This window comes from Python bivittatus, unplaced genomic scaffold (assembly GCF_059951505.1).
Source record: "Python bivittatus isolate LINGU-HERP-01145 unplaced genomic scaffold, Pbiv_v1 ctg000690_np1212, whole genome shotgun sequence".
Lineage (NCBI taxonomy): Eukaryota > Metazoa > Chordata > Lepidosauria > Squamata > Pythonidae > Python > Python bivittatus.
The window spans coordinates 6,403,072-6,415,593 of NW_028277096.1; the positions used below are offsets into that span (position 1 = coordinate 6,403,072).

The window sequence follows — 12,522 nt, forward strand, 5'->3', positions numbered from 1 at the left end:
CGCTTAACACAAATTCAGCTTAAGGGGGTCCTTCTGGATAGTGTAGCACAAAGCTTTTGGCATGCAACAGCAGTTGTGATGACTCACCCAAGGAATTTCTCTTTCGACTTTTTCCCTCAGAATCACCTCCAGCTGGCCTCAACATCTGGAGATGAGTCACTTACAATCACCTCAGCTGTTTGGTTGGCTGACTGCTTTCATATACCATGCTTAACTTGGTTATTCAATTAGCTCACTTTCTGGACTCACTCTGGTTCAATACATTGAACCCTAAACTAAACAAGCAGACTGGGTACACACAACATGTTGTTTAAAAAAAGCTAGACAAGTTTAGCAACTTTTACAAATGCATGTTAAATCTTTCCTTGATCGGATTAAGTCTGCTGTGTGAATGCGGCCAGTCACTAAGCAGCTGGGTTTTGGTGTGGTTTTTTTAGGATGCAGGTTTTCATTCCACTGGCATATTGTATGAAATCGGCTTTTCTGTTGTTCTTGAGGCTGGGTTCATACAACACACAAATCACAGTTCCTGTTCTTATATGAGATACATCTACCTAGTGGACTTAATGGACTTAAGCCTGATTCACACAGCACATTATAACAACAGCTGAATTCCTGCAACCACCTACCCAGTTTCATCTTTCTTTAGTTGAGCATGCAGTTTGAACCTAGCCAATATTAAGAGCTTCTGGGGAGAAGCAACAACAACAACAACAACAAAGGATGGCCACATTTCCAGGATGCTAGTTATATTTCTTTCACTTTGCATTTCCTGGTTGTGCTTCTTCCTCCTCTACCAGGCACAGTGTGCATACTTCTAGTACCCTTCTGCCATTGAAGAAGTAACGCATCCACTCACCCCCTGCAATAAAGCATAGGATAGCTCTGGCCAGTCAAGACAGAGGGAAATTGCAGAATTTGCAGCGGTGCATAGTAGTAGACAGACACCATGGCTGGTTTGTGCAACATACTGAGCTAGGCTAAGATGGGCTTTGTAGTTTGTGGGATTCCAGCCATTTGTTTCCACATGTATCAACAGGCCAACGTGTTAAGCCATAATGCAGATTATTCGTATATGCAGGTCACCTAATATGAACACAAACTTTTTTTAAGTGGGCTCAATATGTCAGATGAAAAGAGCCCCTAAATCGGACTGCCTTCCTTCCCTGGAACCGAATGCCGCGTGCAATAAATTGGCACAGAACAGACACACTTGGGAACGAATTGCGCAAGTTTGGGGTAAGTGGAAAGCTGAGAATCACTCTGGATAGGAAATAGCAACAGGCGCGTGGTGGGGGGGGAGAGAGGAAGTTTCGCCGCCTCCTTTTCTCAGAAGAGAAGGAGTAATCGAGGAACAAGCGAGCGCGATTAATCCTTCATAACCCAATAGGGGCACGTGCCTTTAAACGGCAGGGAAAATAACCCCAGAAGCAGCGCGTAAATCCCCTAGAGCGGTTCTCTCTCGCGGCTAAGCCTTTCCTCGCCGTCCACACTCGCAAGTTTCTTTTCTTCCTCACGGCCACGGGCAACCCAACTCGTTTCTCTGGCAAATCCCGTGCCATGCTGATTCACCCTCGCTCATCGGCGTTTCATGAGCAAGCATAAAGGCGCTGCTTGGGTGGCGTGAATGTTCTGGAAAGCCATGACGGAGCAAAAGGCGCCCGTGCCGGGGGTGACTCACTCACCCCCCGGTTTTCTGACAGCCCCACCGGCCCAATGACGAGGAATGCCGTTCCTGCTGTACGAGCGGCCATCGTTCCTTCGGGGAGGCCAGAGACCGCACTTCCCCGAACTCCCGCCAGCCTTCCTCCCAGCCTGCTCTCCTCCAGATGTTTAGGAAACGCGCCCCCCTCCTTCTGCAGGCAGCGCTGGCGGGAAATCCTGGGAATTGTGAGAGCGATACACCAAACTGCAGAAGGCTACTCCAAGTCTGGGAGCTCAGCCTAATATTGGTGTGTGGTGCATCTATGTTTTTAAAAGTTATATTTAACCTGTAGAACAGAATATAAAAGTATATTATACACTATATTAGTGTTCCTCAACCTTGGCAACTTTAAGATGAGTGGACTTCAACTTCCAGTTGAATTCTGGGAGTTGAAGTCCACTTATCTTAAAGTTGCCAAGGTTGAGGAACACTGATATAGTGTATAGATTGTGCTGGGCTGCCTGTTGGGGGGGGGGGGCGGGTTGTGAAAAAAAAGATGGTGGCTTCATATATATATATTAAATATAATATATTTAACTCGGTTACTGAATCTAACTCATTTTCTGATTTGGTACGGTACATAAATTGTAAACTAACAAAATCCTCAATAGACTAGGTTCACCCACATGGTACAGTAAGAGGTATCATTAGCCAAACCTAGCGTGCTGTGCCAGCAGTTAAGCATGATGTATAAATTACAGCCAAACAGTGGCACCTGCAAATGTTCACCAGGGAGAGAAGTTTTGGTCATGTGTTCAAATCAGTTGCCACCAGGGTTGGGCCAAAGCAAGAGATGAAAGCAGTAGACCAGTGGCAAAATGAGAAAGAGCAGGTTTTGCTTGTCGACATCCAGATTTTAAAAAGCATGGCACTGGGAGAAAATAATTTCTAAAAACCTGGTTTTGCTATATGCTCTTTTAAAATCAGCCCTTGGTTCTGAACCATTTTGTTTGTTTGAGGATCTTTTGCTCTTGGGAAATGGTTCTTGTTTTTAGCCTTTATATTATTTGATTGTACACTACTAAATTCAGGCATTCAATTTCCTTTTCTTTAACTCTCTATTTTTAGAAGTATAGCAAACCTAAAAGCGTTTGAATGTATTTCTGCTTCGTTGGCAAAAATAATACTGAGCTTAGTAGAGATACAAAGTAGGTAAAATGATAGGGGTTTGTATTTTATCCCTTGTTCAAGGGATGGGAAATTCCCAAGGCAGCCACTAGAGGTTTGGTGGGCTTCCAGAAGAACAGCCTCTAGTGCTACTAGTCAAAGACCATGTGCAGACAGTCTGTCTTTTCCTTTTTAATGGATATACCAACAAAAAACAGGGCAAATCTAACCTCTGTAAAATTCCACAAAAGGCATGCAGTAAAAGACTCATGCGGACTTATTCACCTATGTTTTAAAAACTGGTCCAAAGAGTGGTTGGTTGGTTGGTTATTTATTTATTTATTTGATTTCTATAGCCACCCATCTCAACAAGTGACTCTGGGCGGCATACAGTCATAAAACCATAAAACAATTAAAAACAATTAAAACAATACAAATAAATATATATGGTCAATGAGTAAAATTATTGCCATAGATGTTAATATGGCCAAGAAATGGGGCCCTTTATACACTCGGGGCCCCAGGCCTGGGCACAGAACCAGGTCTTCAAGGCCTTACAAAAGGCCAACAGGGTCAGGTCCATCCTAATCTCTGGAGGTCGGATGTCCCAGAGGGCAGGGGTTACAGCAGAGAAGGCACATCTCCTGGTTCCCACCAGCTGACATTCCTTGGCTGATGGGACCTGTGGCATGTCCAACCTGCCAGACCGGATGGGTAGAAACAACTGGGAGAAGATGGTCCCTCAGGTGACCCAGTCCCAAGCTTTAAAGGTGACAACCAGCACCTTATAATTATTGTAATTATAGCACCAGTAATCATAGTAAAGGAGTCTGTGTAATGTGCAATCAAGTATTAAGTGGCCTTTCTCTACTCCAGTGATGTGCCAGGCTTTTATTTTTCCTTATATGGATCTGAGTCACTTCCAGAAGATCACTAGACCCTTGTTTGGAATTGGCCTGAGTAACAGGTCACCAAAGCAATGAAGGAATTGGGAAGACCATGGGGTGATCTTCCTGCTTCAACTGTATCCCTCCACTATGTCTGTGACTGTCACTCAGACTTAAAGGGAAGACATCTAATTTTAAATCCCATTTCCATCTACCCAGTTTGAGAAATGCTGCAAGGAAATGGTATCCTGGCAGTGAGTGGCCATGGCTGGCCCAGCCTGGAAGTAGCCCACAGAGAATGCCAAATGCTGCTGGAGTAACCGAAATGGCAGTGCCTCCCATCATCAATGCAATGGAGTAGGAGCTACACACATACAAAAGCTTTTCTCATCAGAAAGAACAGAAAACCTATAATATGCCCATTTGGGAGATAGCGTGGGGCAAATCTCTTCCCTATTTTCAATCAGCTAAGCCATCCTTTTCCTTACAGACAGGTCTTCATAGGCAGAAGATTAGTCAGCCGGTGAGTATAAGAAGCAGATTACCTCTGCAGCAGGTGCCTCTGTGGACATCAAGGACTGCCTCTGCCCTGCCCAATTCTGCAAGGGAATACTGGTGCTGGCAGAAATAGGCCATGGAGAATTCAAAGTGGCAATGGAGTAGCCAAATGGGAGTCCCATTCCCCCACCCTATCCCCAAGTCATAAAGCCAATAGAAAAAACAGACACACAAAATCTATTCTTGTAGAAAGCATGTAACAGGATTGTTTGGGACACATTTATTCCCTGTCCTTTTCTTTTACTGACAGCTCTTCCAATCTTTGGACAGGCAGCTGGACCCATATTGAAGAACAGATCTAGCAGTCTTCCAATAAATGTGTATTTTTATTTTTATTTATATTTCAAATTTGTCACCACCCATCTCACTGTGGGGTGACTCTGAGCGGTTTTCAGTAAAAACAGAATAAATATAAATGAAAATAGATAAAAATTAATTAATTAATTAATTAATTAAAATAAGTTAAAAACACACTTCCTTTATAAAACTTCCAAGAGGCAGATGTTAATTAGGGGTTAATAAACTCAGGGAGCATCATCAAGGTGCCAGCCATCCCCAGGGTCGATTGTATCTTTCCTCACCCCAGGCAAGTTAGAGCCAAGTCATCAATTTCCTCTGAAAAATTGGGAGGGTAGGGGCCTGCCTCACCTCTGGGGGAGAGTATTCCATAGGGCAGGGGCAACGGGAGAGAAGACTCTCCTCCTAAGACCCGCCAGTTGACATTCTCTCACTGATAGGAACTGCAACATGCCTTCTCTGCCGGACCAGGTGGGATGGATCAATGTAATGGGGGTGAGATGGTCCCTCAGGTAACCTGGACCCATGCCATGTAAGGCTCTAAAGGTGATAACCAACACCTTGAATTGGACCCAGAACAAACTAGAACCCAATGCAACTCCCACAGCAAAGGTGTTACATGTGCCCTTCTTGGGCAAATACCAGTGTGTATTTGCAGTCCACATAATGTCTTAACAGTGCTTTCTGAACTAGAGGTTTTCCTTTGTGGAAACCAGCTGTCTCTTCTCTCCTGAGACTCAAAACGGCCATGGAGGGCTGTGTCCAGTGACTGGAGGGGAGGGGCCATACTCTTAGCAGCCTTGAGTGGCCAATAGTTGGTTAGATGCTAGTCTTGACCCCCCATGCAAGGACAGTCTCCCATCTCATTATGAGAAACAGGCCACTAGAGCTTCAGAGGTATTCTGTATTCTGGACAACCACTAGATAGCAGCAAAGAGAAGGAAAAACTCATCAAGATTTTTGAGGCCTGGATCTGATAACCTTAATAAAGAAGGCCAGGAATCCCACATGTGTGTAAGATATAGGGGAGACAATAGAAGAAACTGTGTTTCGTATGTATATGAGAAAAAAATGTGTATAAAATGTATATGTGTGAAGGTAGAGAAAATAAAGTGTGTTCAAAGGGAAGGATGCTGTTGATTTAGACTGCATATAAAGGAAGAACATTTTGCCTGGAAACACAAGGGCAATTTTTGCTAGAAATGATAGTGATTAGCTATCAACAGTTAGAACGGAATATGGAACAACTAAATGGTTCAAAATTGGGAAAGGAGGATGCCAAGATTGCATATTGTCACCAATTTATGTAGAATATATCACAAGAAATGGTGGAGAAACAGAAGGAACAATTTAGATAGCTGGAAATAAGGAAGAATTAAGAAATTAAGAAAAGACAGAAGTGCAAAAGCCAATCTGTTGCTCAATATAAAATCAAAAAACGTTTCATTACCTGGCTAGGTAACATCTTCAGTGCTAGTATGGAGTGGGGTTTGCTCTCTGTTTATATACAGTGACTTGCCCTGCCGGTGTTGGTGGGGATGGTTCCCCCCACCGCCCCCTCCCCCATAGTTCCTTGATTAGGGTATTGTTTACTGCTTGATTGTCTGGTGATAATCTTGGCATTAATCTCTGCTTATCTGGGTGATGATTCCTGGTGAGGAGATGTTCTGGTCATTTGTTTCCTTTTTATTGTCTCTTTTGAATAGTGTGTAGATGTTGTTTATCTCTGTGTGCCTGTTGATGGCTGCCTTGTCTGAATACCAAGCTTCCAGGAATTCCCTCACATTTTTGGATGTAGCTTGGTCTAAGATGCTGACAGTTTCCCAGTTGAAACTATGGTTAAGTCTTCCATGTGTTGTGAGATTAAGGAGTTTTCATTGTGTTTTCTGACTGCTAGTTGGCGTTCATGGATGCGCTCTGCAAGCCTTCTGCCTGTCTGTCCTACATAGTGGTTGTTACAGCCCTTACACTGTATGTTGTAGATGACTCCTGCTTTTTCTTCTTGGGCTACTGGGTCTTTTGGTTTACTTAAGATGTTTTGGAGGGCCTTAGTTGGTTTGTGTGCTACGGAGATGCCATGTGGTTGTAATAGTCTGTTGGTGGTTTCTGAGACATTTCTGATGTATGGCAGTGTTATCCTTTTCATAGCTTGTGCGTGTTGTGTTGTAGTAGGTTGAGTGGTCAGGCACTTTTTGATAAAGTTGCGTGGATATCCATTTTGTTGGAAGTTGTTGTATAGGTGATCTGTTTTCTTTTTCTGCTGTTCTGGGTTGCTGTGGTGCATTTGCGCTCATTTGAATAACATCTGAAGATGTTACCTAGCCAGGTAACAAAACGTTTGTAAGAAAACAATCAGGCTCAGAGAACCCCAAGGACTCCCTGAGCTACATATCAAATATCTTAAGGTTGTATCGATTGCTAGTGCCAGCCTAATGCAAATAGGGCAAGTAGTAGTAAAAGTGGTAACAGACTTTATTTTCTTGGGCTCAAAAATTCACAGAGATGGTGACTGTAATTATAATTTTTTTAAAAAAAATCTGCTGCTTAGGAGAAAGTATGACAAAACTAAACAATATTAAAATGCAGAGACATCACACTATCGTCAAGGCCATGGTCTCTCCTGTTGTAACATATGGCTGTGAAAGCTGAACCATCAGAAAGACTGACCAAAGAAAAATCTATATCTTTAAACTGGAGAAAATTGTTGACAGTATCTTGGACAACGAGAACAACCAATAGTTCAATACAAGATGAAGGAAAACAGACACTCATTGGAACAATGAAGTTAAATGTTAGATATTTTGGATACATAATGCACGATCCCTTATGACAGGGGTACTTTAATTGGGTAGCTTGGCTAAGTAGACATTGGAGGAGGAGAGCCACATTAGTCTATGGTAGTCAAAAATCAGGAAGAGTCTGGTAGCACCTTTCAAGGCTAACAGTGGAAGTGAGCTCACCAAAGCTTATGCATTATAATAAAATGTGTTACTCTCAAGAGGTGCTATAGACACATTCTGATTCTAGGGAGTTTGGAGTTTCACTTGCTGACCTAAATAGCCCTTTGAAATTTATGATTATATGAAGGCATGGGCCTTTTCCAACAAAACTGAAACATCTTGAGATAATTTTTCTGTAGATTTCGGGAACAAAATTGAATTAGTCTCTTAGTGAAACTGGGTGAAACTGCTGCTTAGTCTAGCAAACCATAAGCAAACTGTAAGGACTGAAGGAACATGCAGGATTCCAAAATGAGCCAAACCAAATGGGGGCAAAGAAAAATACTGGACCTCAAAACAAAGAGGCAGCCAGTACCAGATCCTTTGTTAGCATTCTTGTTGCTATGTTGCTAAATATGCTGAATCTTCTTTATTGAGCACAGCCCCACCTAGGACATATTTAGCCAGAAAGCAACCAGGTCTTGTGTAAAGGAGACAAGGCACCTGCTCAGTTGAAGCACTGCCAACCTATCCTTGAACCCGCATCAAATATGCTGTTCCAAATCCCACCTTGCCAAATCACCGACTTCTCTCTGAAGCATGGGATGAAAAGCCTATGAGATCTTGCCTACCTTGAGGAGACACTTAAACCGTTTCCAAATAAAGACGGGGAAATACCAGAATGGCTGACTTAAGGCTAATAGGAGAATAGCACTGAAGATGTTACCTAGTCAGGTAATGAAATGTCTGCAAGAAAACAATCAAACTCAGAGAACACCAAGGGCTCCACAGTGACTTAAGCCTGCCACACCTGCATTTGAGATCGTTTGGCCTGTAGGACATTGTATCGTAATAGGACATTGTATTGTAGGACATGATGTAGGACATCAGGACATTCGGTTAAACAGTTTTTTGGTGTAGCCACAGCATGTTATGTCAGCACAGCAACTGTGTTTTGCTAACCAGAATTTAGGACTGCGATGTGGGAATAGAGACTGAAATGCATTGGATAGCATTTTTCCATTTCAATTCTCCTCCCGTCCCAGCACCGCCAATCCAAAAATCCCCTCCGAGAATGTGCACGGGATTGCTCAGCGTCGAATGCAAATCGAAAAGAAGCTTGTGCCTCCCCGGTTGAAAGGGGAGCGGCGTTTTTCCAGGATTGCACAAGATTTCGCTCCGGCGCAGCACAGAACTGGTGGCGGCCGGCACAGTTTCATCAAACTCTCCGCCCCTCCCCTTTGCTGAATATGGTGGGGTTTTCGAAATGAGTTCATTCCCTGGAAATCCCAGCAGCAGCTTTTGGCTCCTCCCTCGCCTGCGAGAGGCCACCATATAAGCGCCGAGGGCCATGGAGACGGGCACACGCTTTCCAGGATCTCTCAGCAGCCAACCCAGCTTCTCCTGCCCTCGCAACCATGCGCGCTGCTGCCCAGACTACCGGTGCTCTTGCGCTGCTGTTTCTGCTGCTGCTCAGCATTTCGATTCAAGGTCAGTCCGGGCAAGTCTGCACAAGGGGGCGGGAAAGAAAGGGGCGAGGAAGGGTCTGTCGCTTCCGCGTTTGAACCCGAGGCGACGGGGCGCAAGAGAAACCTGTGTGTGGGCGGCAGCAATCGTCCCCAACTACTCTCCTTTCTCTTAAAAACCACAATTTCTCTCCGACCTATGCTATGGGAAGTTGTTGGAGGATCTCTTTGTCGAAATAGGCACATTGTTTTCGTCCCACGCTTTTTAGTGGTCAAAGAGTGATTGCAACCCTCTTGAACATGTTCATCAAGGGCAAGAGGGAGATCAGGAAACCTTAGGGGTAACCTTGTGTCCTCTAGATTAGTGTTTCTCAACCTTGGGAATTTTAAGATGTGGGGACTTCAATTCCCAGAATTCCCCAGCCAGCTTTGCTGGCTGGGGAATTCTGGGAATTGAAGTCCCCACATCTTAAAATTCCCAAGGTTGAGAAACACTGCTCTAGATGGTTTGGACCTCAGTTTCCAACAACCCCAGCTGGTCAGAATGGCAGGGCACTGTGGGAGTTGTAATTCAATGTATCTGGAGGGCACCAGGGTGCCTATGTAACAAAAGTCATCATGGCCTCAAACCTGAGAATACTTTGCTCCCAAACACTAGAATACCATGCTTCTGTGATGATTAAGGCAAGAAACATACAGGTTGGGTTTGCATAATTTTTTGAACCAAGTTATTAAATCAACATATTTCAGAGTTTGCACCATATTGAACTATAACCAGGGTAGCTGATACTGTTGTGAATTGTAAACTGGTGGAACCATGGAATTTTAGAAGGTGAAGGTTCCTTGGACACCATCTGATCCTACCCTCTACTTAATTCAGGCATCCTGAAATTCTAGCCAGATAGGTGGCTATATACTCTCTGCTTAAATGCCTCAGGTGAAGGAGACCAGTCCATCTCCCAAGGTGGTTCCTTCAAATGAAAATTTTAGTGCAGGCCTCTGGGGTTGGAGCAAATGAAGAAGAAAGTGTCAATGACAGACTGCCTTTTATAAGGATATACAGTATAGCAGAGTTTCTCAACCTTGGCTACTTTAAGATGTGTGGACTTCAACTCCCAGAATTCCCCAGCCAGCATGCTGACTGAGGAATTCTGGGAGTTGAAATCAATGCATCTTAATGTTGCCAAGGTTGAGAAACATTGATATATAGTGTCTCTTCCATCATTGCTGAATAATTAGTCCTCTTCTTCTACTTATCAACCCTGATTGCTCATTGGAAGGATCGATAATGAAGCTCAAGCTCAGATATTTTGGTCACCTAATGCGAAGAGAGATCTGTTTGGAGAAGACCCTGATGCTGGGAAAGACTGAAGGCAAAAGGAGAAGAGGACGGCAGAGGATGAGATGGTTAGATAGCATCACTGAAGCAATGAGCATGAAACTGAGCAAACTCAGGGAGGCAGTGAAGGACAGGAAGGCCTGGCGCAATATGGTTCATGGGGTCACGAAGAGTCGGACACGACTTAACGACTAAACAACAAAATCTTCTACTTATTCTGGAGTTCCAGAACTCCAAAGTAAAAAACCCAAGTTCTTGCCAAGCATAAGCCTATTGCCTTTTGTTTCAAAAGTCAAAAATTGTTCTTCCACTTACTTGTTTTTTCATCTCCTCTCTTAGCATCTGATCCCCCAACTTCCTGCTGCTTCAGCTACACAAAAAGGAAGATTCCACGTAATCTTGTGGTCAATTATTATGAAACAAGTAGCAAATGCTCTCAGCCAGCTGTCGTGTAAGTACCAATTCCAAAGTAGTTTCAGCTATCAGGTGTAGAGCAGGTATAGTGAGCACTGGCTAAAACATGTTCATAGATTTACCATCACCACCTCTTTTTATATGTGCTCGCTAGAGCAGTATTTCTCAGCCTTGGCATGAAGTCCAAGATATGTGGACTTCAACTCCCAGAATTCCCCAGCAGAATTACCTATAAATCATGGCCAATAATAAAGCAGGCATAACAAGACATTTATTTCATTGATCTAGTTAGTTGATGGGGTTTGCGCATCAAGCTAAGCCAAACAGAACCATACAGTATTACCTTAGCTTATTGTATAAACCCACTAACTTTGGTTTATTTAAAGCATGGCTAAAAGACACCTAGCTTAGTGCATTGTGTAAATCAAGTGGTGTGATAACAAGCCTTGGTCTTTTTTTTAATTGTAAGAAATGCTACTACATTTTCGAATGCATCTTCTTCACCATGGGTGTTTTCCAGTAGTATGGACGTCAACACCCAGAATTCCCCAACCAGCATGGCCAAGCATGGAAATTCTGGGAGGTGAAATCAGTAAGCTGAGGATCCCCAGATTGGGGAAGATTGTCCTAATGAAATTATGTAATTTGCTATATTCATGGAGGAAGGTCAGGTTTTCCAGATTAAGGTTTGAAGATTATGTGTTTGATACCATACATGCCATTTTCTGTGCCTAGCATAATTGCTGTGTGGAATAATTTAAGGGAAATCTTTAAGGAAGTCTTAGAAATTAGACTTCAGTTGAAGCAGAAAATGCGATAAGCAGAGGAAGCCAATGGAAAACAGTGCAATTGGTGTGAAAAGAATATTGGGAGGTATAATTCTTGTTATTCCTACTATTCCCTCCAGGCTCATCACAAAGAAAAAACTACAGATTTGTGCTGATCCCGCTGAGAAGTGGGTCCAAGATTGTATGAATAACTTCAAAGCGAACCAAACAGCGCATGGAACTGAGGCATATGCAGCAGAAATGAAAGCCTAAGGGCATAACACGATTGCATAAATTATTGTCTAATCAAGGTGCAACTGCAGTTAAATCTCAGGGATTTATTTTAAAATATTTAAAGTATATTTAAAGTGTTCAGGGAATGAATTTTCACTCCTAGTAATTATTTTATTTATGTAACAGATGGAACCCAAGATAAGGAACATTTTATTTATTTTATACATTTATATATTTGAGTGTTAAAATATGGATCAAACAGAATAAATATTTGTGTAATAAATGTTTTTCTACTAATGTTATTGAAATCTAAAGACTGATTTCTTCCCCCTCCCTACAAATTGTGGGAAAGCTCTGCCTGAGAACTTTAAAAATCCTAGTGCCACATCAGCTGTCACATTTTGTCCATGTTCACATTCCATTTTCAGATCCTAGCTGTAGATTTTATTAATTTAATTTGGACTGGTTTTTTAATATGTTTTATTGGTTTGATTGTATTGTTCCTTGTATTATTTAAATTGTTGTAAGCCACCCAGAGTCATGCAGTTGAGATGGGTGGCTATATACCTTAATTAATTAATTAATTAATTAATTAATTAATTAGATATTATTCTGTACGTTCCTAGAGTCCATCCTGGTATTCAAAAGATACACTCAGATATCTCTTTGTTCAAACCAGCTAACTTTACACATAGCCTAGGTAACTAGAGTTTGGAAATTACATATAAAAAGCTGCAAAATGTTTATATCTAGTACTAAAGCAAGGACATTGGTATTTAACCAACCAGATGCTCCCAGTACCAGTTCTC

At 42.6% G+C, this 12,522-nt stretch overlaps 1 protein-coding gene across 1 annotated transcript; it reads left to right on the top strand.

Annotated features, from left to right (window-relative positions):
• Positions 1-8,812: 8,812 nt before the first annotated feature.
• LOC103059204 (C-C motif chemokine 4-like) lies at positions 8,813-11,967 on the top strand. The gene is made up of 3 exons (XM_007436889.4): positions 8,813-8,984; positions 10,638-10,749; positions 11,620-11,967. The coding sequence occupies exons 1-3, from the start codon at positions 8,912-8,914 to the stop codon at positions 11,750-11,752; spliced, it is 318 nt and encodes a 105-aa protein (XP_007436951.2). The 5' UTR covers positions 8,813-8,911; the 3' UTR covers positions 11,753-11,967.
• The last annotated feature ends 555 nt before the right edge of the window (positions 11,968-12,522 follow it).

What these genes read in the sequence shown, in the direction of transcription:
- LOC103059204 (XM_007436889.4), top strand. Translation starts at nt 8,912, where the DNA reads ATGCGCGCTGCTGCCCAGACTACCGGTGCTCTTGCGCTGCTGTTTCTG. An exon ending in GCTCAGCATTTCGATTCAAG is followed by an intron (nt 8,985 to 10,637) that starts GTCAGTCCGGGC and finishes CTCCTCTCTTAG; the next exon opens with CATCTGATCCCCCAACTTCC. An exon ending in TGCTCTCAGCCAGCTGTCGT is followed by an intron (nt 10,750 to 11,619) that starts GTAAGTACCAAT and finishes TATTCCCTCCAG; the next exon opens with GCTCATCACAAAGAAAAAAC.